General features: G+C 50.9%; 1 protein-coding gene across 1 annotated transcript in view; it reads left to right on the top strand.

Annotated features, from left to right (window-relative positions):
• TMEM266 (transmembrane protein 266) overlaps positions 1-24617 on the top strand; it is a 264791-nt gene that overhangs the window by 188213 nt on the left and 51961 nt on the right. Inside the window, exon 8 of the mRNA XM_006126238.5 lies at positions 6421-6536. Coding sequence (XP_006126300.2) covers positions 6421-6536 — 116 coding nt within the window. The remainder of the gene's footprint in view (positions 1-6420; positions 6537-24617) is intronic.

The following is a 24617-nucleotide window of genomic DNA, read 5'->3' as shown; positions in this document are numbered from 1 at the left end:
GGGCGTCCCCAAGAGCAGCTGGGGTGCTGCCGGGTTGGTCCCGCAGCCCCGAGGGGCAGCGCTACCAAACCAACCCAGCAGCACCCTAGCTGCTCTGCTCCCGGCTTCCCCGATTCAGCTGCTGGTCAGTTTCAGCAGCACCTGAATGGGGAAAGCCTGTCTGGCTGCCCCAGCACTTCCGGGTTCCTGATGGTGCCGGACCATCAGGAGTCCCGGAGCATTGGATGCCGGACTAATGGAGTTTTACTGTAATTCCTCCATACAAAATGCAGGACAATGTAGCACTTTAAAGACTAACAAGATGGTTTATTAGATGATGAGCTTTCGTGGGCCAGACCCACTTCCTCAGATCAAATAGTGGAAGAAAATAGTCACAACCATATACCAAAGGATACAATTAAAAAAAATGAACAAATATGAAAAGGACAAATCACATTGCAGAACAGGAGGGGGATGCAGGGGGGGGGGGGAGGAAGGAAGGTAAGTGTCTGTGAATTGATGATATTAGAGGTAGGGAGAATGGGATGTTTGTGAGTTAATGGTATTAGAGATGATAATTGGGGAAACTATCTTGGTAATGGGTGAGATAGTTCAAATGTTTGTTGAGTCCTTTTTGGAAAGTGTCGAATTTTAACATGAATGACAGTTCAAAGGATTCCCTTTCAAGTGCAGATGTAAAAGGTCTTTGTAGCAGAATGCAGGTGGTTAAGTCATTGAGAGAGTGTCCTTTCTGGTTAAAATGGCAAGAAACTGTTTTCTCTTTGTGATCTTGTCTGATATCTGTTTTGTGGGCATTAATCCTTTGGCGAAGTGTCTGAGATGTTTGTCCAATGTACATAGCAGACGGACACTTTCGGCACATGATAGCATAGATTATATTTCTGGATGCGCAGGAATATGTGTTCTTGATCTTATAACTCACTTGGTTAGGTCCAATAATGGTATCAGCAGAATGAATATGTGGACAAATCTGGCAACGGGGTTTGTTGCAAGGGAAGGTACATGGGTTGGTATTAGTGTGGTATGTCCTGTGGTGGTTGGTAAGAATCATCTTGAGGTTAGGTGGTTGTCTATAGGAGACTATGGGTCTGTCTCCCAGAGCCTCTTTGAGTATGGTATCCTGTTCCAATATAGGCTGTAGTTTATTGATAATGTGTTGGACAGGTTTAAGTTGGGGGTTGTAGGTGATGACAAGTGGTGTTCTATTGTTGGTTTTCTTGGGTCTGTCTTGAAGTAGATGGTTTCTAGGTATTCGTCTGGCTCTTTCAATTTGCTTTTTTATTTCTCTGGGTGGGTAGTTGAGGTTTATAAATGCTTGGTAGAGATCCTGAAGCTTCTGGTCTCTGTCAGTGGGATTAGAGCAGATGCGGTTGTATCGAAGGGCTTGGCTATAGACGATGGATCGTGTGGTGTGTTCTGGATGGGAGCTGGATGCATGTAGGTAACTGTATGAGTCGGTGGGTTTTCTGTAGAGAGTGATGTCTAATTTTCCATTGTTGATTTGTACGGTGGTGTCCAGGAAGTGGATCTCTCGTGTAGAATGGTCCAGGCTGAGGTTGATGGTGGGGTGTAGGTTGTTGAAATCTCTGTGGAATATCTCCAGTGTTTCTTGGCCATGCGTCCAGATCATAAAGATGTCATCGATGTACCGTAGGTAGAGGAGGGGTGAAAGGGGACGGGAGTTGAGGAAACGTTGTTCTAGGTCAGCCATAAAGATGTTAGCATACTGTGGGGCCATGCGTGTACCCATGGCTGTGCCGCTGATCTGGAGGTATAAGTTGTTCTCAAACTGGAAATAATTGTGGGTGAGAACAAAGTTACATTGGTCTGCTATCAGGTTGGCAGTAGTGTCCTCTGGGATAGTGTTTCTAATTGCTTGTAATCTGTCTTCATGTGGGATGTTGGTATATAGAGCTTCTACATCCATGGTGGCAAGGATGGTATTATTGGGGAGGTTATCGATGTTTTGTAGTTTCCTTAGGAAGTCAGTAGTGTCTCGGAGATAGCTGGGGGTATTGGTTACGAAGGGTTTGAGAAGAGTGTCTACATAGCTGGATAGACCAGTAGTGAGCGTGCCAATACCAGAGATGATGGGACGTCCGGGGTGCCCAGGTTTATGGATCTTGGGAAGTAGATAGAACAATCCTGGTCGGGGGTCAGAAGGTGATTCTGTGTGGATTTGTTCCGAGTAGCTGTGGGGAGGCTTTTAAGGAGACAGTGTAGTTTCTTTTGGTATTCCAAGGTGGGATCAGAGGGGAGAGGTTTGTAAAATGTGGTGTTCGAGAGTTGTCTGGTTGCCTCCTGGTTATAGTCGGCCTTATTCATAATGACCACAGCACCCCCTTTGTCAGCTGGTTTGATTACAATGTCCAGGTTGTTTTTGAGACTCTGGATGGCATGGTGTTCAGCGTGGCTAAGATTGTGTGTCCGCTTGTTGTCGTTTGCGAATAATGTCAGTCTGTGCGTTGTTGCGGAAGCTGTGTATATAGAAATCCAGATTGTAATTCCGACCGTCAGGGGGAGTCCATATAGAATTATTTTTCCTTTGGTGTTGATAGGGGGGATCTGGTAGGTAAGATTGATGTTCAGTGGTGGTTTGGAAATATTCTCAGAGACGGAGGCGGCGAAAAAAAGCCTCAAGGTCACCACAAAATTGTATCCAGTTTGTGGGGGACGTGGGGCAGAAAGAGAGACCCTGGGACAAGACTCAATAAACATTTGAACTATCTCACCCATTACCAAGATAGTTTCCCCAATTATCACCTCTAATACCATTAACTCACAAACATCCCATTCTCCCTACCTCGAATATCATCAATTCACAGACACTTACCTTCCTTCCTCCCCCCCCCCCCCGCATCCCCCTCCTGTTCTGCAATGTGATTTGTCCTTTTCATATTTGTTCTTTTTTTTTTAATTGTATCCTTTGGTATATATGGTTGTGACTACTTTCTTCCACTATTTGATCTGAGGAAGTGGGTCTGGCCCACGAAAGCTCATCATCTAATAAACCATCTTGTTAGTCTTTAAAGTGCTACATTGTCCTGCATTTTGCTTCAGCTACCCCAGACTAACACGGCTACATCTCTATCACTATCCTCCATACAGGTATTTCCTTCCAATAGCTCTTCTAGAAGCTGGTATACAGCCATACTTTTAAAATGTTATTTGGGACATGCAGAATACAAAGCAGAGAATGCTTTTAACCAGCTGTGATAAATGCTGGAATAGATCTATATCGATGCAACTATTCGGGCAAGGTTACAATATGCATTTCAGCTCTAGTTTTGCCTGTAACTGAAGTGTTGGTTCGCAGCTGAAGATCTAACATCCAGTGTTCAAATCCTGCTGATGATCCACATCAGGGGGCCTTATGGTTGCCCATGATAGAACTCTTTCTCCAAAAGAAATGCTGTAGTTCTTCTTAGAGGAGTGTCCCTGTGGGTACACCAATTTAGATGTTTTGGCACCTTGTGCTTCTAGTCAGAGATTTCTGGTAGCAATGCCCTGGTTGGCTGCTCATTTGCAGCAGCTGTCTGATGCTACTCTGAGAGGCTACTCTGGGCATGCAGCCAATAGTCACTCAGGGTATGTCTACACTAGGCCCCTAGTTTGAACTAGGGTGGCTAATGTAGACATTTGAACTTGCAAATGAAGCCCGGCATTTAAATATCCCAGGCTCCATTTGCATGTTCCCAGGCGGGTGCCATTTTTAAATCCCCTTAGTTCGAACTGACTGCCCGCAGCTACACATGGCAGTCAGAAGTTAATCCGAACTAAGTCCTGTTACTCCTCCTGCAATGTCTTATATGGGACCCCAGCCTTGTTCTCCATGCCCTCATGTGAAAACTCTTTGGGTATGTCTACACTACAAAGCCCTCATGTGAAAACTCTTTGGGTATGTCTACACTACAAAGTTAATTCGAACTAACAGACGTTAGTTCAAATTAACTTTGATAGGCGCTACACATGCAAACCGCTAGTTCGAACTTAATTCGAACTAGCGGAGCGCTTAATTCGAACTAGGTAAACCTCATTCTACGAGGACTAACGCCTAGTTCAAATTAACTAGTTCGAATTAAGGGCTGTGTAGCCACTTAATTCGAACTAGTGGGAGGCTAGCCCTCCCCAGCTTTCCCTGGTGGCCACTCTGGGCACCACCAGGGAAACTCTTCTGCCCCCCTCCCGGCTTTGTAAAGAAGAACTTTCTGTTATTAGTTTGAAGCCTGCTACCCATTCATTTCATTTGGTGTCCTTTAGTCCTTCTATCATGGGAAGTAATGAAGAACTTTTCTTTATGCACCCTCTCCACACCACTCATGCTTTTATAGACCTCTATCATATACCCCCTCAGTCTCCTCTTTTCTAAGCTGAGAAGTCCCAGTCTCGTTAGCCTCTCTTCATATGGGATCTGTTCCAAACCCCTGATCATTTTAGTTGCCCTCCCCTCTCCCAGTCTCTCTCTTCCCCTCTCCCACCTCCTTTTCCCAGTCTCCCCAAGTTTTGTTCAATAAAGAGAGATTCTGTTTTTGACCACACGTTTTCTTTATTTTGTACATCAGGAAGGGGGGCTAGGGAGGGGTAAGTGGAAGGAGGTGAGGGAGGAATGGGGTACGAGCCCCCGATGGGGAGGACTGGAGTGGCTCTGCGGGCTCCTCGGGGTGGAAACTCTCCTGAAGCCCCTCGATTGACCCCCCCCCCGGATGGCAGCCTGCGGCAAGTGCAGCCGGGCTGATGGCCGAGTGCTGTAATGTGCCGAGTGTGGGCACTCAGGGCACTCGAAGCCAGGACTGCTTTGCAAGTGGGGAACCCCTGAGAACTGTCTGTCCGGGGTGGGGGTCGGGTCCCTTTAAGCACAGCCCTCGGCTAGCCTGAGGCAGCAGCTCCACGCTCTAAGTCCTCATCTGATGCCCTGCCGGCACTGCTTCTGGCCAGCCTTAACCCCGGTTCAGGGTCCACTCAATGTGGACATGCTAGTTCAAATTAGCAAAATGCTAATTCGAACTAGTTTTTAAGTCTAGATGCGCTAATTCGAATTAGCTTAGTTCGAATTAACTAATTCGAACTCAGTTAGTTCGAATTAGTGTTGTAGTGTTGACATACCCTTTGAACAGCTAGTCACCTGCTTTTGTTACTACACTTTTGTCATGTCCACACCCTAAATTCATACCCAAGGTTACCTCCCTCTTCCATCTCAATAAACCTATTTACTTATTTGTATTCTTTCTCAAGCCACATGCCAACAAAAGGGAGGCTTCCCTTTGCACTCTAGATGTCCATAGAACACTGGCATTCTATATAAAGCAGAGTTACTCAACATGTGGCCCGTGGGCCGCCTGTTTGTTTGCAACCTGCTGTGCAGTTTGGGTTTACGTGGGGCTCAACATGCAGCCTGCGGGTGGGAGCCAGAACAAAAAAGTAGACAATATAATGATCTTCTGTTGATATATGTTTAAGTAGTTAAATTGCTGAACTGTCATTGCTCATTAAAAGTGCTGTCAAATGGGTGGAAATTGGATAAATACTGCATTTTATTAATATCAGCAGAACTGACTTAAATGGGGCCTGAGTGTTGTGTAATCTTGCCTTAATCTTTGTATTCATGCCCATCAGTGTGAAAGAAGCTATTTGCATATATTTGCATATGTATTTGCATGTACATGCAACAACACTTAAGTTGCAGCCCTCGGCATATGCTGTTAGTATCATTGTGGCCCTCAGGTTTTCAAAGTTGAGTAGCCCTGATATAGAGAGAACAAAAGTATTCAGAAAATCATCCAGGCTATTTATATTTTCCTCACCCTCCACTTCACCCCTGGCTGCCTTCTCTAGCCCCCTGGATAATGAGGCCCACAGCTGCTTCCATTAGCTCTTCAGGCATGGACTTGCTTAGCTGGCATCCATTTCCCTTTTCAGCCAGGCTGTAGTGGCAGAGCTTTGGCTTAGCCAGCTGTCTGTCACAGCAGTAACTGAGGTTCTTCAAATTGGTTGTCCCTGTGGATGTTCCATTACCCATCCTCCCCTCTACTTTAGAGTTTCAACTTCATCATGAGTGATGGTTGGCTGTGTGCCTGGATTAGCTTCTCAGAGCAGCTTGTGCACTGCCAACCAGGGCACAGCCAGCAAAAGTCTCCAACTAGAAGTGCAGCGCACCAAAACATCTAAATAGAGCACCCACAGGGACAGCCATCTCTAAGAACTTCAGTTACTGTACATGGTAAGTACAGTACAGTATCCTCTTTAATCACAAATTTTTGGGATTCATGAAGAAATTACTGAATAAAATCCTATGGCTTGTGTTACACAGAAGTTCAGATTAGGTGATCATGAAAATTCTTTCTGTTTTTAAAATATATGCAGACATCTCTGATAAGCTAAATGGCTGTTTAATTTCTTCAAGTCCTTGTTTGTTTTTTCTAGCCTATGTGTTACCTGTGAAAGTGGAGATGGAGATGGTGATTCAACAATATGAGAAGGCAAAGATTATTCAAGATGAGCAGCTTGAAAGACTAACCCAGATCTGCCAAGAACAAGGGGTAAAAAATCCATGATATATTTATTTATGTTGTCTATTAAAGACACTGGTTTCATGAAGTTTTAAATAGCTCAAATAAGTTGCTAAGATAAGAGATTTGCAAAATTACCACTAGGAAGTCTATTGAAAGATGGCAGACTTCAGCTTGAGTACTTCCTCGATTGCTAAAGTTTCTAATTACCTGGAGGAAACTGCAGCCTATGTTCTTATTTTTACCCTCCTCCCCTCCCCTAATATGTGAAACAAACATGACTTTAGAACATGCAGATATCATTAAACAAACATTGAAAAACGGTCTTTTCCCCTTGTCTGTGTCTACACTGCACCCCTTTTCCGGAAAAGGGATGCAGATGAGACAAGTCGGAATTGCAAATGAAGCGGGGGATTTAAATCTCCCCCGCTTCATTTGTATAAACATGGCTGCTGCTTTTTTCCGGCTCGGGGCTTTGCCGGAAAAAAGTGCCAGTCTATACGGGGATCTTTCGGAAAATAAAGCCTTTTCCGAAAGGTCCCTTATTCCTCTTAAAATCAGGAATAAGGGACCTTTCGGAAAAGGATTTATTTTCTGAAATATCCTGTCTAGACTGGCGCTTTTTTCCGGCAAAACCCCGAGCCGGAAAAGAGCAGCAGCCATGTTTATACAAATGAAGCGGGGGAGATTTAAATCCCCCGTGTCATTTGCAATTCTGACTTGTCTCATCTGCATCCCTTTTCTGGAAAAGGGGTGCAGTGTAGACACAGCCCTTGTGTCTTTACGTTTATAGTAACTACTTTTTCATTTTAATGGAAGAGCATAACTTCCCTAATAACTAAGGGTATGTCTACACTACCCCGCTAGTTCGAACTAGCGGGGTAATGTAGGCATACCGCACTTGCAAATGAAGCCCGGGATTTGAATTTCCGAGGCTTCATTTGCATAAGGGGGAGCCGCCATTTTTAAAACCCCACTGGTTCGAACCCCGTGCAGCGCGGCTACACGGGGCACGAACTAGGTAGTTCGAACTAGGCTTCCTAGTTCGAACTACCGTTACTCCTCGTGAACTAAGCTAATTCGAACTAACGCGTCTAGAACTAAAAACTAGTTCGAATTAGCGTTTTGCTAATTCGAACTAGCATGTCCACATTGAGTGGACCCTGAACAGGGCTTAAGGATGGCCAGAAGCAGTGCCGGCAGGGCATCAGAGGAGGACTTAGAGCGTGGAGATGCTGTCTCAGGCTAGCCGAGGGCTGCGCTTAAAGGGACCCGACCCCCACCCCGGACAGACAGTTCTCAGGGGTGCCCTGCTTGAAAACCAGTCCTGGCTTGGAGTGCCCGGAGTGCCCACACTGGACACATCACACCACTCGGCCATCAGCCCGGCTGCACTTGCTGCAGGCTGCCATCTGGGGAGATGGGGCAATTGGGGGGCTGCAGGACAGCTTCCACCCCCAGAAGCCCGCAGAGCCAGCCCAGTCCTCCCCATCGGAGGCTCATACCCCATTCCCCCCTCACCTCCTTCCAGTTACCCTTCCCTAGCCCCTTTTCTTGATGTACAAAATAAAGGACAATTGTGGTCAAAAATGGAATCTGTCTTTATTGACCAAAACTGGGGGAGACTGGGAAAAGGAGGTGGGAGAGGGGAAGAGAAAGGCTGGGAGAGGGGAGGGCAACTAACATGATCAGGGGTTGGGAACAGGTCCCAGATGAAGAGAGGCTACAGAGACTGGGACTTCTCAGCTTAGAAAAGAGGAGACGGAGGGGGGACAGGATAGAGGTCTTTAAAAGCAGGGGTTGGGTGGAGAGGGTACATACAGAAAAGTTCTTCATTAGTTCCCATAAAGAAGGACTAGAGGACACCAAAGGAAAGGAATGGGTAGCAGGCTTGAAACTAGTAAGAGAAAGTTGTTCTTCTTCCCAAAGCAAATAGTTAACCTGCGGAACTCCTTGCTGCAGGAGACTGTGAAGGCTACAACTAGAACAGAGTTTAAAGGGAAGTGAGATCAAGTCATGGAGGTTGGGTCCATGGAGTAGTCTTAGCCAGGGGGTAGGAGTGGTGTCCCTGCCCAAAGTTTGTGGAAGGCTGGAGAGAGATGGCACGAGACAAATGGCTTGGTCACTGTCTTCGGTCCATCCCCTCCAGGGTCCCTAGGGTTGGCCGCTGTCGGCAGACAGGCTACTGGGCTAGATGGACCTTTGGTCTGACCCAGGACGGCCATTGTAAGCTCAGGGCTCAGGGTCGGGGGTCTCAGTGGACCCCCTTGATTTTCATGCACACCTGCTCCTGGGTGGCCAGGCTGGCAGCTCTCCTGCCCTAGATGGCCACTTTCCTGTGCCTAGTGCGGAGATTGTAGACGAGGTCCACGATGTCCGCACTAGCCCAGGAAGGTGCCCGCCTCTTGCGGTCCAGGGCAAGCTCCCGGGAGCCGCCAGCCTGGTCCCGGGAAGAGGGGGTGGGCTGGGGGACATCGGGTGGGTGGCTCTGTGCCGTGCCAGGTGCAGGGTCTGCTGGCTGGGTGCTGGCAGGCTTGCACCTGGCACAGGCACCGTAGCCAGCCCGTGCCCCTTTAAGGGGTCCGGGGTCGGGAGGGGAGGCATACGAGTTTCCCTGGTGTTGGCCAAAGTGGCCACCAGGGAAACCTGGGGAGGGCTAGCCTCCCACTAGTTCGAATTAAGGGGCTACACACCCCTTAATTCGAACTAGCTAGTTCGAACTAGGCTTAATCCTCGTAAAATGAGGTTTTCCTAGTTCGAACTAAGCGCTCCTCTAGTTCGATTTAAATTCGAACTAGCGGAGCACTAGTGTAGCACCTATGAATGTTAGTTCGAACTAACGTCCGTTAGTTTGAACTAACATTGTAGTGTAGACATACCCTTAGACTCTTTCAACAACTAAAAAATGCTGTTGTAGAAGCTTTTAGTTTCTAGGAGCAACTTTTAGTTTTAGGATCTTTCCAGGTGCAAATTTTTTTAGTAATTTGGTATTAAAATAAATGCAAGGTGAATCTTAAAAAAATAAATTGTTTCAATGAACGCATTGACATTAAAAAACAAAGAGGGAGAGGTTAGAGAAAAAACAGGCGACCCAGGAGCAGATGGGGTAAGAGGAACTGCATTATTGCCTACGCATGGTTACCTCAGACATTGAACACAATGTCTGAATGGCAACAACCTGGTGACGATTACACCCTTTTTCTATTTTAGTATATTAATTCACACTTCTATCACTCCTTTTCCTAAAGCCTTATTTAGCCTTATTTATGGTTAACTCCCATAAAATGAATGTTAATAAGCAAATAATGAATACAGTCATACCTGCCCTAATTACTATTTACAGAATTTCTAATTAAATCAACACATTCCTATGCTACAAACTAACAGGTTACAGACATTACAAGGAACTTAACCCTGAAGATATTTTATACAGCGCCAATGAGGACACAACAAAGTAGAGCAGTTGCATACTTCTCGGCTACGTCTAGATTGCATCCCTTTTTCGTAAAAGGGATGTAAATCAGATGTATCGCAATTGCTAATGAAGTGGGGATTTAAATCTCCCCCGCTTCATTAGAATAAAAATGGCTGCCGCTTTTTTTTGGCACAGAGGTTTGCTGGAAAAAAGCGCCAGCTAGACGCGGATAAGGGATCTTTCGGAAAAGGCTTGATTTTCCAAAAGATCCGCATCTAGACTGGCGCTTTTTTCCAGCAAAGCTCCGTGCCAAAAAAAAGCGGCAGCCATTTTTATGCTAATGAAGCAGGGGAGATTTAAATCCCCGCTTCATTAGCAATTGCGATACGTCTAATTTGCATCCCTTTTACGAAAAAGGGATGCAATCTAGATGTAGCCATCTTGTCTCCTAGGCTACAAGAACAGAGAGCGAGAACATGTTTGTACAGCAGAAAGAATAATACCGGTTTTGACCAAACTATTAATCTATCTTCCCAAACTACAAAAACAAAAGGAAAAAGCATGTTTAAGGTTAATGCTATGACTGATCCCTGAACGACCAATGTAAAGCCATTTCAGACCTATTAATTTTTATATATCCCAACAGGAATAATATTAGTTTGAAACACTGTTTTGGCAGTGAACTAAATATTTTGGATGACTTTTAATATGAAAATAGACTTTCAAATTCCTTCATTTTAAATTCATTATTTTTAGTAGAAACTAGTCACATTCAATGGGCCTAAAATAAGCAAAACATCTAGAGCATGTCTACACTACGGCTGTGTCTACACTGCACCCCTTTTCCGGAAAAGGGATGCAGATTAGACACTTTGGAATAGGCAAATCCACGGGGGATTTAAATATCCCCCGCAGCATTTGCATTAACATGGCTGCCGCTTTTTTCCGGCTTGGGGAAAAGCCGGAGAAAAGTGCCAGTCTAGACGTGATTCTCCGGAAAATAAAGCCTTTTCCGGAGGATTTCTTATTCCTACTTGAAAGTAGGCTTTATTTTCCAGAGAATCGCGTCTAGACTGGCACTTTTCTCCGGCTTTTCCCCAAGCCGGAAAAAAGCGGCAGCCATGTAAATACAAATCCCGCAGGGGATATTTAAATCCCCCGCGGAATTTGCAATTGCGATGTGCTACATTAGCATCCCTTTTCCGGAAGGGATGCCAGTGTAGACACAGCCTACGAGAAAAGGTCAAATATACTATGGTCAATTTCTGGGCACACAATGTTGAGAAGATGAAAGTCCATGTCCTCAGGATGGACAAAAATCAAATGTTCTCCAAAGCTGAGTATCCACATTATAGAGTCTGCCAGGGAGGTAGCTGGGAAGTCTGGCCTGGTCTATTGGGTCCAGAATTTGGCAGTAGATGGTTAGAGGGGCTCATGTTGGCTGCGCCCCATAAGGCACTCCTCTAGTCCCTCTCCCCTTGGGTGATATAAAGGGGAGGCAGTGTGATCACATCCTTTTGTGCTCTGGTTGCTTGCGTAGATACCAGAACACTGCAACCATAGAACCTAGGATGCGGGAAAGCATTGTCATACTCATGTCTCTCGTGGTGTACCTGCTTGTTGGTCCACCTGGAAGAGGAGGAGGAGGAAGACGGACCTCAGCATGGCACAGAGGCCCTGCTCAGGCAAGCCCTGGTGCTCATGCTACCTCAGTTGCTAGTCAATCCCTTGGACACAGTGCAATGCCAGTTTTGGTGTCAGGAAACAAGGTCAGACTGATGGGACTGCATCATCATGCAGAAATCACCAGTGGCTGCAGAACTTCTGAATATGCAAGCCCATGTTCTTGGAACTTGGGCTATGGCTCTTCCCTGCCCTTAGGTGACAGGATACCCACATGAGACCCACTCTGACTGTGCAGAGTGCAGTTGCTCTCTGGAAGCTCGCCATGCCAGACAGCCACTGCTCAGTTGGGAACCAGTTTACGGTAGGGAAATCTACAGTTGGGGTTGTTCTCATTCAAGTAGGCAAGGCCATCAATAAACTCTGGGGGAATGTGTGGACACCATCGTGGAGGGCTTTGCCACCATGGGCTTCCCTAATTGCATGGGCACCATAGATGGCATCCCCATCCTGACCCCCAGCCGTCATGCCTCAGATTATATCAACTGCAATGGGTACTTCTCCATGGTGCTACAAGCACTAGTAATTGGGAAAGATGCATGTACATCTTTAGGAACTCCATCCTCTTCCAAAATATGCACACTGGCACTTTTTTCTCCAACCAGAACATCAGAGTCGGAAACGTGAATATGCCCATAGTTGTCCTTGGTGACCTAGCCTACCCTATGATCCCCTGGCTCATGAAACCCTATACACAGGCAGCCTGAACTCAAGCAAGGAGGAGTTGAACAACAGGCTGAGTAGTGCAGAATGGTGATGAAATGTGCATTTGGACATTTAAAGGAGAGGTTCAGGAGTCTCCTGATCCGATTAGACCTCAGTGAGTGCAACATTCCCTTTGTGGTGACGGCCTGTTGTGTACTCCATAAACTGTGTGAGAACAAGGGGGAGACTTTTCTGGCTGGGTGCAGAGCTGAGACAGAGCGCCTGGCCTGAGAGTTCGAGAAGTCAAACTCCAGTGCCATAAGGAGAGCACAGCAAGGGTCAGTGTGAATCAGAGATACCTTGAAGGACAGTTTCATGTGGCTCCATGATGCCAGACCACTTACTCGTGACTTAGCATGGGAAGTCCTCCTGCTGAGGAGGACAACATAAGGCTGGCCTCCCCCAAAACCTTGTGAAAAGGATTAAAGAGTGCCTATCTGAGAGCTTCATTGAACTGTACAGACAAGACACTTGCTACGTCTTCAGACATGTAAACAAGCTGTTCCGGTCCCCCTGCACGGTGTAGGCAGATAGAGAGCACACCGCAGCACACTCCATTGCCTGAACCTGCTTGTAGTTAGAAAACGTTTGTGAAATCACTAGAAGTGGCCTCCTCAGGGTCATTGATGGCCGGGCAGATGTCCTGGGAGTACAGGACTGGCTTCAGAGTCACGATGAGCTCTTGGCTATCCTGCCATAGATGGCCGTGTTCTCCTGTCTAGTGCGGAGATCATGGATGTTGGGGGCATTCCTCCAAATGTGAATATGGTCCATGATCTCCGCCCTGGACCAGGAAGGCGCCCACCTTCTTCGGGTCCTGGCAGGCTCCTGGAAGCTGGCAGACTGTTCCATTGGCCCGGCTCGGAAGCAGACCAGCTGCAAATCTCGCAGACAGCTCAGGGTCCAGGGTAGGCTGGGGTCCCGCAGAACAGGGGCCCGATAACAATGGATGGAGGCTTTGCAGGAAGGGAAGGGGCAGGACATACCCTCTTGCAGGGCTCTCTGCAGGAAATCAAGAGCGGGCTGCGGCAAAGCCGTCTTCACCTCCTGGACTAGGTGCAGTGGAGTTCGGGGGGTGGAGAGCCCCATGCACTGAGTGAGCGCTCGGGGATCCACCCAGTCCCCCATGTCGTAGTCCAGGAGGTCTCCGACCTTGGGGGCTTCTGCCAGGATCAGCCTCTGGCACACCAAAGGAGACTCCGCCACCTGTACGCACAAGGCTGGATTGTGGAGCAGGGGCTCTGCACGGAGATCTGTTCCCTCGGTGGCCACAATGAACCTGGTCGCTGAGAACAGCTTCCAGTTCTGGAGGAGTTCCTGGTAGGATTCCAGCAGCTCTGAGAGGTCTCGCGGAAGACCCCTCTGGTGGATAAAAAAGAGCTGCCAGTCGTATCGGAGGCGGTGGAGGAAGGCGCACACCAAAGTGTTCCATGCCAGGCTACCTTCAGGGCCTGGAGGCAAGGCCTGGAGGCAGACCTGGCTGCACATGCAGACCAGGCCCTGGCCTCCTCCTCCAGGGGAAGAGACAGAACCCTGCAGAGACCCACTGCAGTCCTGGCCTAAAGAATTCCAAAGCTATCCTCTGGAGCTTGGTCAGGACCTCCAGGGCCAGGCACAGGGTTTTGAGCCGGTGCCAGAGCATCGACAGGACCAGCTGATTCAGTGCCAGTGCCCTCCCCTGAAGGGAAAGACCCTGGCCTCCAAACCTTGCCAGTTCTCTGGCGGAGAAGGATGCATGGCAGATAAATAAACACCCAGATAGAGCAGTGGACCCGCGCTCCACCTGATGGCCTGAAGCGTGGGTAGGAGGGAGCCTGCCCGCCACCCATCCCCGACCACCAGGCCAGAGCTCTTGACCCAGTTGTCTCAGGTGGAGGAGGCTGCCGAGCAGACAGCTTGGCAGGCCTCCACCCGTGCCAGGTCACCCGGGTCCTGGACCATGAGGAGCATGTCATCGGCTTTTGGAGCACCAACCCCGTCAACCTCCTACAGAGGAGACAGAGGAAGGGCTCGATCACCAGAGCATGCAGCTGGCCTGACAATGGACACCTGACGTACTCCCCGCCCAAAGCTCACTGGCTCGGTCAGGGTCCAGTTGAGCCTGACCAAACACTCCACGAGGGCGTACAGCACCCGGAGAAAACCCACAAAACGGGGCCCAAAGCCGAAGGCCTGTAGAGTGCCCAGGAGAAAACCGTGGTCCACCCAGGGACAGGAGGGCGAACGACAGACTGTCCCTATACCCAAGGTCCAAGAGATCCCGGACCAAGTACAGATTGTCAAAGATGCTATGGCCCGGGACGATGTAAGTCTGGTTGGGGTGGATCACATCTGCCAGCACGGACTACAGTGGCTTTTGCTATGACCTTATAGTCCATTCTGAGGAGCAAGATGGGACACCAGTTCTGAAAGTTGCAGAGGTACCCCTTCTTTGGCAATAAGCTTGCCTGCATAACAGAGGGAAGACCCTGCTTTCCAGGGACTCGGCCCAGATGGTGACAAGGTCTAGGCCAAGGACGTCCCAGAACACGTGGTAGAACTCCACAGTCAGCCTGTCCATGCCCGGGGTTTTATTGTTGGGCATGAGACGGAGGGCTTCCGAGAACTCGGCCAGAGTGAGAGGCAGCTCTAGCCAGTCCTGGTCGCCTGCGCTGACAATCGGGAGCTCGGTCCAGAGCACTCTGCAGGTGTCGGCTTCGGTCGGATCCGGGCAGAACAAACTGGCGTAGAAGGCCCTGGCCCTTCCACGCATCTCCTCCAGATCCATGAGGGGGTTGCCGTCCTCTGCCAAAAGGCAGGTGACGTGCTTTTTGGCCCCCCTTTTTTTGTCCAGGGCATAGAAGAAGTGGAAGCCGCGATCCATCTCCCAAAGGAGCTGGATGTGGGATCGAACAAAGACACTCAGGGCCCTGTGATCTTCCAGGGCCTGGAGTTCCTCCCACTTCTCCCGGTATGTCTCACGGAGGGGTGGATCCTTAGGGTCGAATACCAGGTACCTCTCAAGCTTCAAAACCTCCCGTTCCAACTTCTCTATCGCCGCATCCCTCCGCTGGCTGGAGGGTAGTAGTAGTCGTGACAGAAGAGCCAGGCACGCCTTCCCCACGTCCCACCAGAGCTGCACTGAGGGAAAGGTGGGCTGCTGCCCCCGCCAGGCCAGCCAGAACTCCCGGAAGGACGCCACGAAGCCCACGTCCTCCAGCAAGCTATTGTTAAAATGCCAGTAGGCTGGCCCCAGCCTCTCCACACTAAGGGTATGTCTACACTACCCCGCTAGTTCGAACTAGCGGGGTAATGTAGGCATACCGCACTTGCAAATGAAGCCCGGGATTTGAATTTCCCGGGCTTCATTTGCATAAGCGGGGAGCCGCCATTTTTAAAACCCCGCTGGTTCGAACCCCGTGCAGCACGGCTACACGGGGCACGAACTAGGTAGTTCGAACTAGGCTTCCTAGTTCGAACTACCGTTACTCCTCATTTCACAAGGAGTAACTGTAGTTCGAACTAGGAAGCCTAGTTTGAACTACCTAGTTCGTGCCCCGTGTAGCCGCGCTGCACAGGGTTCGAACCAGCGGGGTTTTAAAAATGGCGGCTCCCCGCTTATGCAAATGAAGCCTGGGAAATTCAAATCCTGGGCTTCATTTGCAAGTGCGGTATGCCTACATTACCCTCCTAGTTCGAACTAGGAGGGTAGTGTAGACATACCCTAAGAGAGGCTTTCATGGCCACCAAATGGTGGTCCGTGAATGGGGCTGGCCGAATGCTGGAGGAGTGGGCTCGTGCCAGATGGAACCTTGATAGATAAGTGCGATCCAACCGTGAGTGGCTCGACCGATCGTCCCCCACCCAGATGTAGGTGAAGGGGATGGTGTCATCCGGGTGCTGGTCTTGCCAGACGTCCACCAGGGAGTGATGGTCCATGATCCCCCTGAGGTTGCCTGCTGTGGCCTGGCAGTTCGTGAGTCCTACACGGTCCTGGTCATCGAGGGTGGTGGTGAAATCCCCGCCCAGGACCAGACACTCACGAGGATCTAGAATGCCGAGGAAGGTGGCAGCCTGCTGATAAAAGATGACCTGGTTTGGACCCACGTTTGGGGCGTAGATGTTGACCAGGTTCAACGTGAGCCCCTCCAAGCAGGCCCGGACATGCAGCAAGCAGCCTGGGACAACCTCGGCAGTCCCCAGCAGCTCGAGCCGTAGGGCAGGGGAGAACAAGGTGTCCACCCTGGCTGAGTGCACGCCGAGGTGGCTAAAATGGCTAAAGGCTGGAGTCGTGTGGGTCTCCTGCAGGAAAACCACTGAGTACCCCCCACCCGAAGGAAGAAAAGCATCCGGCTCCTGCAGAGGCCCGCCCTACAGTCCCGAGCATTTAAGGTGGCGATGACGGTGTCCTTCATGATGAGGGATGAGGTGGATCCTCATGGGCAGGGTGATCGTCGACCTCCGGCAGGCCCCACACTCCAACCCAAAGTTCAGGAGGGCGTCCCGGAACCTGCATGTCCAGTGGTAGGCCGTGATGTCCTGCCTATTGGGCCCTCTCCCCTCCTGCAAGAGGGCTCTTGTAGCCCAGAGAATGGAGTGAAAGTCCCTCCAGTGCTGGAGGGCGAACTGGACCTTGCCCTTGTCCCTACAGTTATCTGTGAAGAACAGGCGCAGAACTGAGGGCTGGATTCTCCTTCGTCTGGGCCCCCAGATAGAGCTCACGGGACACGGAGATGGGCAAGTAGGGATCCGAGCCCTGGCGCAGTGCCAACAGCAGCAGATGCTGTGCGTCCTGGTCAGGGTGGGTAAGGGGCCCTGGCCATCAGGGATGGAGCTGGAGGTGGCAGTTGGGGCAGATGATGTGGCGGCATGCGGGGGAGGGCGCCAGCGGCCACCTGTGCGTACGCTCTGGGGGCCACGGGTGGATCACCCCTAGAGCCAGTGGGGGGAACAGCAGGGGAAGGAGCGGGTGCGGCAGATGGTGGGGCCGCAGCAGGCAGGGTGGCCTCAGAGGTTGGGCCTTTTTGGATGGGCCCTTGCCCTTCTTCCTCCCCTGGCCCTTTTTGCTGACTGAGGTGGAGAGCCCACCCGAATTGCAGGGGGGCATCAGCCGTGGCAGGTTCGGAGCCAGGGTCAGGGGTCGGGAGGTCAGCCGCAGTGGTCTATGGCGTTGGTGGCCATGAGGGATTTTTGTGAACTACCGGAACAGCCAAGGGGGCGGGGACCTCCTCCATCATAGCAGAGGGGGTTGGAGGAAGTGAGGATTTTGGGGAAGGGCTAGCAGGACGGGGCAGGCAGTAGGGAAGGAGGGTGAGAAAGGGTGAGGGGGGCCTTGCAGCCAAATGTAGCTGAGGGAAGGGGGCCAAGTCCAAGAGGGTGAGAAGGGAGCACGCTCATGAGCGCTTGTGGGGGCTCAACCTCGCCCACTACTGCAACAGCACAGTCCCAGGTGGAGTAACAGCCCCGTCAAGGGGTGAGGAGAAAGTCCAGGTGTTAAGGGTGGTAGAGAAGCCGTTGGGGGCGGTGGCAGCAGGAAGGGGGGGTACCTGGACTGAGGGGAGGGCTCTGTGCCCCTCCCCCGGCCCCCTCTCAATAGTTCAACTTACCATCACCACAGGAGCACAGATGGAAAAAACACTCAGTCTTTGAAAGCCTTCTCCACAGGTCCAGATGGTGGCGCCTTCTCCTCTTCACCCCTCAACAGGGCGCAGGTGGTGCAGCTGCAGCAGCAGGAGAACAGCGGTCAGCCAAGGTGGGGGACTCCAGGTAGCGGGTGCTAGTAGTGGTGGTGTCCCCCTCCTCTCTCTCTGCAGTGGGGGGGAGAGCATGCCGATAGGCCCCTCCCCCTCAGGCAGCAGCAGTAGCTGGTGGTGGTGAGTATCAGCAGCAGTGTCCAGGGGGAGCAGGTCCAACAGCTGGGGGGCCTCAGTAGGCAGGTGGTGGCTAGGTAGGGCGGGGACTGCTCTGGCTGGTGCAGGCAGAAGGAACAGGGGGAGAGGAGTAGAGCACCATCTGCACCCTGCTGCTTCTCCCTCTCTGTAGTGCCTATTTGAAACCCAGGAAATAGACGGGCAAAGCCTTGCAGGAGAGACGACTGAACCTGGGGCTCAACTGAGTTCGTGGAACAAATAATGAAAAACATGGTCAGGGGTTGCAGGTCACAGGGTCAAAACAAGGGAACTGGATGGGGATACTGAGCAGATAACCCCAGACAGTGCCCACTGCTCCTCGAAGCTGTCAAGGAAGCCAGTGGACATCGCCCAGAGGAACTCTGCCCGGATACGTGACACAAGGGAGGAACAGAAATAGGCCCCACAGTCGCAGGGGACCCCCTCGTCCAGCATCCTCCTCCTGGTGTTGTATATCGTGGCTTTAGCCAGAGCCAGGAGGAGGTTGACGAGGAGGTCCCGCAACTTTGTGGGGCCACAGATAGGGTGAGGGGAAAAGTGCAGCCAGAACCTCAATAAGGGTACGGCTACACTAGCTCGTTAGTTCGAGCTAGGTAAGGTAATGAGGGCAAGTGAGTTGTAAATGAAGCCTGGGATTTAAATATTTTTAAATCCCACCATTTTTAAATCCCCCTTAGGCCAAACTCTGTGCCCGCGGCTACACGCAGCACGGACTAGGTAGTTTGAAGTAAAGATCCTAATTAAAACTACCGTTACTCCTCGTGGAATAGGTGCTGCAACCAGGCGCATTCAAGATAGGCGTGCGCCAGGTTCTCCCTCACGCCGCAAAAGGGGCAGGTGTTCGGGATAGGGGTGAACTGTGCCAGGTACACGCCCGTGCTCACGGTTCCATGAAGGAGCCACCAACTAATGTCCCCGATGGGCCGCGGAACTAGGGTGGGATACACACTGGCCTATCGGGGTTCCCCACCCTCTACGGGTCTTAGATAGTCCCGCCACTTGCGGGACAAGATGGGGGGAAGTGCAGGGTGTGGAGCACGAGCGCGTAGAGATGTTCTCTAGGCACGGTTTGAAAGCATACCAGCTGCAGATTTTGCAGCCGGCTGGGGGTCCATGGATGAGGGGCCCAGGGGGGCCCACTTAACAGGGGCCAGATAACAAGAGACGGAGGGTTTGCAGGAGAGGAGGGGTGAGGCGTACCCTCTCGCAGTGCTCTCTGCAGGAAATCAAGAGTGAGCCACGGCAAAGCTGCCGTCACCTCCTGGAGTATGCGCAGAGGAGTTCGGAGGATGGAGAGCCCGATGTGCTGAGCGAGCGCTCGGGGATCCACCCAGTCCCCCCTGTCGTAATCCAGGAGTTCTCCGACCGTGGTGGCTTCTGCCAGGATCAGCCTCTGGCATACCGAGGGAGACTTTGCCACCTGTATGTGCAAGGCTGGATTGTGGAGCAGGTGCTCTGCAAGGAGGTCTGTCCCCTCAGTGGCCACAACGGACCTGGTCGCCAAGAACAGCTTCCAGGTCCGGAGGAGTTCCTGGTAGAATTCCGGCAACTCTGAGAGGTCTCACAGAAAGCTCCTCAGGTGGATAAAAAGGAGCTGCCGGTCATATCGGAGCCCTTGGAGGTGGCGGAGGAAGGCGCACCCAAAACTGCTCCATGCCGGACTACCTGCACTAAAGAGGAGTCTCTGCAGGGCCTAGAGGTGGAAGGTCCGGACCTGGATGCGCACGCAAATCAGGCCCTGGCTCCCCTCCTCCAGGGGAAGAGACAGGACCCCTGCAGAGACCAAGTGCAGTCCTGGTCAAAAGAACTTCAAAACTGTCCTCTGGAGCTTGGCCAGACCTCTGGGGCCAGGCACAGGGTGTTGAGCATGGACAGGACCAGCTGATTTAGTACCAGTGCTCTCCTGCGGAGGGAGAGACACCGGCGCAGTACTGTCCACCTCCACAGCCACTCACCCACCCTGGCCTCCAAACCCTGCCAGTTTTCCAGCGGAGAAGGATGCGTGGTGGATAAATAGACGCCCAGATAGAGCAGCAGACCCGCGCTCCACCTGGTGGCCTGAAGCACGGGTGGGAGGGAGCCGGCCCGGCACCCATCCCCGACCACCAGGCCAGAGCTCTTGACCCAGTTGACCCGGGCAGAGGAAGCCACCGAGTAGACAGCTTGGCAGGCCTCCACCCATGCCAGGTCATCCGAGTCCTGGACCACGAGGAGCACGTCATCGGCATACACCGACAGGACAAGCCGCACCTCCGGCTCTCACAGCACCAACCCCATCAGTCTCCTACGGAAGAGACAGAGGAAGGGCATGATCGCCAGAGCGTACAGCAGGCCCAACAGCGGACACCCCTGACGAACCCCCCGCCCGAAGCTGACCGGCTCGGTCAGGGTCCAGTTGAGCCTGACCAGAAATCTCGTTCCCCTAGGGTACAGAGCCCCCAGAAGGATCCGAGGCTGGAAGTCAAATCAGTGAGGCAGGAGAGAAACCTAGAAGGAAAAACTTTATTATGCATGCATGCAGTCTGACAGCTACCAGAGAACAACAGCAGTCAGCCCTGAGTTACAGGTTTTTGGATCCTTTATACAGAATGCTTAGACAGTTCAGTTGTTGATTGTTTTCCTTTACATATCAAAGTCTCAGCAGAAGTACTCTGAGACTTCTGTTCACACCAGGAGTGCTAGAAGTAAGTTTTACAAAACAAAGGCAAATGAGAATGTGGAGTGAGTAGTCTTACAAGGCAAACTGTGACAAAGATAAGAGTTTACATGATAATTTGTGACAGACTAGGAGTATCCATGAATTTGAGATAGGCATTTGTAAGGGTCTTTGATTAGAGTTTAGATGATTCCACTCTGATACAGGGAGAGAGGTCTGGAAAACTTTTAACCCTTACAGCAGTTTTCTTTTAGAGAGTTTTGATTTCCTCCAGTGTCCCCCCTTAGACACACTTGGAGTTATTTGATTTTCCCCACACAGCACCCAGAGAAAACCCACAAAACGGGGCCCAAAGCCGAAGGCCTGCAGAGTGCCCAGGAGATACCCGTGGTCCATCCTGTCGAACGCTTTCTCCTGGTCCAGGTACAGAAGGGCAAACGACAAGCCGTCCCTACACCCAAGCTCCAAGAGATCCCGGTCCAAGTACAAGTTATCAAAGATGCTTCGGCCCAGGACAGTGTAGGTCTGCTCGGGATGGATCACGCCCGCCAGCATGGACCACAGTCGCAGCAAGATGGCTTTTGCTATGACCTTGTAGTCTGTGCTGAGGAGCGAGACGGGATGCCAGTTCCGAAGATCGCGGAGGTCCCCCTTCTTCGGCAGTAGGGCGAGCACCGTTTGCCTACACGACAGAGGGAGGACCCCGCTCTCCAAGGACTCGGCCCAGACGGTGATGAGGTCTAGACCGAGGACGTCCCAGAACATGTGGTAGAACTCCACGGTCAGCCCGTCCATGCCTGGGGTTTTATTGTTGGGCATGAGACGGAGGGCTTCCGAGAACTCGGCCAGAGTGAGAGGCATCTCCAGCCGGTCCTGGTCGCCCGCGCTGAGCACCTTACAGGCATTGGCTTCGGTCGGATCCGGGGAGAACAAACTGGCATAGAAGGCCCTGGCCCTTCCACGCATCTCCTCCAGATCCATGAGGGGGGTGCCGTCCTCTGCCAAAAGGCAGGTGACGTGATTTTTAGCCCCCCTCTTTTTCTCCAGGGCATAGAAGAAGCAGGAGCCACGATCCATCTCCCGAAGGAGCTGGATGCGAGATTGAACGAAGGCACCCCAGGCCCTGTAGTCTTCCAGGGTCCAGAGTTCCTCCCGCTTCTCCCAGTGCACCTTGCGGAGAGGTGGTTTCTTGGGGTTGGATACCCGGCGCCTCTCATGCTTCAAAACCTCCTCTTCCAGCTGCTCTATCACTGCATCCCTCTGCCAGCTGGCACCCCGGGAGTAGTTGCGGCAGAAGAGCCAGGCGCGCACCTTCCCCACGTCCCACCAGCACCGTGCCGAGGGAAAGGCGGGCCTCTGCCCCCGCCAGGCCAGCCAGAAGTCCTGGAAGGATGCCACGAAGCCCACGTCCTCCAGCAGCCTATTGTTAAAGTTCCAATAGGCTGGCCTCAGCCTCTCTGAACTCAGAGAGTGAATGGGGCCGGCCAAATGCTGGAGGAGTGGGCTCATGCTACATGGAAACGGGAGAGGTAGATGCAATCCAACCGGGAGTGGCTCGACCGATCGTCCTCCACCCGGACGTAGGTGAAGGTAGTACTGTCGGCCAGGTGGTGGTCTCGCCAGACGTCCACTAGGGAGTGATGGTCCACGATCTTCCTGAGAACGCCTGCTGTGGCCTGGCCATTCGCGAGTCTTTTCCGTGGGTCTGTATGATGAAGATGTCATCGATGTAGCATAAGTAAAGTAGTGGTGTTAGAGGGTGAGAGCTGAGGAAACGTTGTTCAAGGTCAGCCATAAAGATATTGGCACATCGTGGTGCCTTGCGGGTGCCCATGCCTGTGCCGCTGATTTGGAGATACAAATTGTCTCAGAATTGGAAGTAGTTGTGGATGAGGACAAAGCTGCAGAGCTCTGTAATCAGGAATGCATTGCTGTCATCGGGGATGATGTTCCTGATGGCCTGTAATCCATCTTCATGTGGAATGTTGGTGTAAAAGGCTTCTACATGCATAGTGGCCAGGATGGTATTTTCAGGTAGATTACTGATGTTTTGAAGTTTCCTCAGGAAGTCAGAGGTGTCGCAGAGGTAGCTAGGAATGCTGGTAGCATAGAGTCTGAAGAAAGAGTCAATATAGCCAGATAATCCTGTGGTAAGTGTGCCCATACTTGAGATGATGTGCTGTCCGGGTATTCCAGGTTTGTGTATTGTGGGTAGCAGATAGAAAGTTCCTGGTCAGGGATCGGGGGGGGGGGGGGGGGGGGTTAGTGTAAATTTGTTCCTGAGCAGTATCAGGAAGCTTCATGAGCAGGTTTTTCAGGTTTTTGTGGTATTCCTTAGTGGGGTCATAGGAGAGAGGTTTGTAGAATCTGGTGTTGGTGATTTATCTATTTGCCTTCTGTTCATAATTTGTCCTGTTCATGATGACTACAGCGCCTCCTTTGTTGGCCTCTTTGACTATGATGTTAGGATTGTTTTTGAGGATATGTATAGCATTGGGTTCTTCATGACTGATATTTTGTGTTATATATTGCTGTTTGCTGATAATGTCAGCTTGAGCACGTTTGCAGAAACAGTAGAAATCAAGACTTTCGTTACGACTGTTAGGGAGGGTCCAGATAGAAGCCTTCCTCTTGTGGGATTGGAAGGGAGGAGCAGTAAGTTCAGTGTGTTGTATATTGCTGTGCTGGAAGTATTCCTTCAGGCGGAGGCAGCAAAAATAGGATTCCAGATCCCCACAGAACCAATTCATATTTGTGGGAGTGGTGGGGCAGAAGGAGAGTTCACAGGGTAGGACAAATTCCTCTGGTGGACTAAGAATGGTTAGATAGATTGATGATGTTGCTGGGTAGGTCGAAAGTATCTGGAATGAGAGATCCTAAGGCATGCAGCAGTTTGGATAGTTTATTGTCCTTTTTCTTCTGAAGGGAGATGAAATGGTCCTTGTAGGTGGTTTGTTGAATTGTAGTAAAATCTGGAAAAGATGTGGAGGCTTGTTTTTTTATAATAGTTTCTAATGTTGAGAGCTCCTCTTCATTTTTTTCTGTCTGTTGTATAGAATGCTGATAAAGTGGTTCCTTAGTTTTTTTGCGAGCGTGTGGCATAATCGCTGTAGTCTGTGGGATACGTAGATTGCAGTGGGTTTTTCACCCTTAGGCATGATGTCCATCTGTTTGCATTTGGAAAGGAAGATGATGTCAGTTTGGATCTGTGTGAGTTTCTTTGTGAAGGTGATAGATTTCCACTCCATACGGCTGAATGCAGTGACTTGCACATTCAGAAGCTTCAGGGGATAGCCAAGTTAGTCTGTACAGGATAAATTTAAAAAACAACACATGGTCTGGTAGCACTTTATAAACTAGCAAAACATGTAGATGTATCATGAGCTTTCATGGGCACAGCTCACTTCTTCAGATGACTGAAGTTTTGAGTTAAAGATAAGGTTATACTTCTAAAGACTAGCTACACACAGAGGAGGTGACACCCTCCACAGGCCCTTGGCAAGATGGAAGGGGTCAACTCTGTGCTCCTGGAAGGGTGGGGCCTCTGGCAGAAATGGCGGGTCTGAGGACAGCCTTCCCTCAGCACAGCCCAGAGTGTGCCATCTACTCCCCCAGCCCTCAGAGCTGCCCAGAGCATGCAGTATTCCTGCAGCAATTTAATGGTCCGAGGGCTGCAGCTGCTGCCACCACCACATTAGCAGCAGAGGCAGCGGGAAGCCCCAGATGCTTTTGAATTGACAGGCCCCTTTTGCCCCCGTCAGTCA

Source organism: Pelodiscus sinensis, chromosome 14 (assembly GCF_052426305.1).
Source record: "Pelodiscus sinensis isolate ZL-2025 chromosome 14, ASM5242630v1, whole genome shotgun sequence".
Classification (NCBI taxonomy): domain Eukaryota; kingdom Metazoa; phylum Chordata; order Testudines; family Trionychidae; genus Pelodiscus; species Pelodiscus sinensis.
Note: the sequence above shows the minus strand (reverse complement) of the source record. Positions and strands in the feature narration are given on the sequence as shown.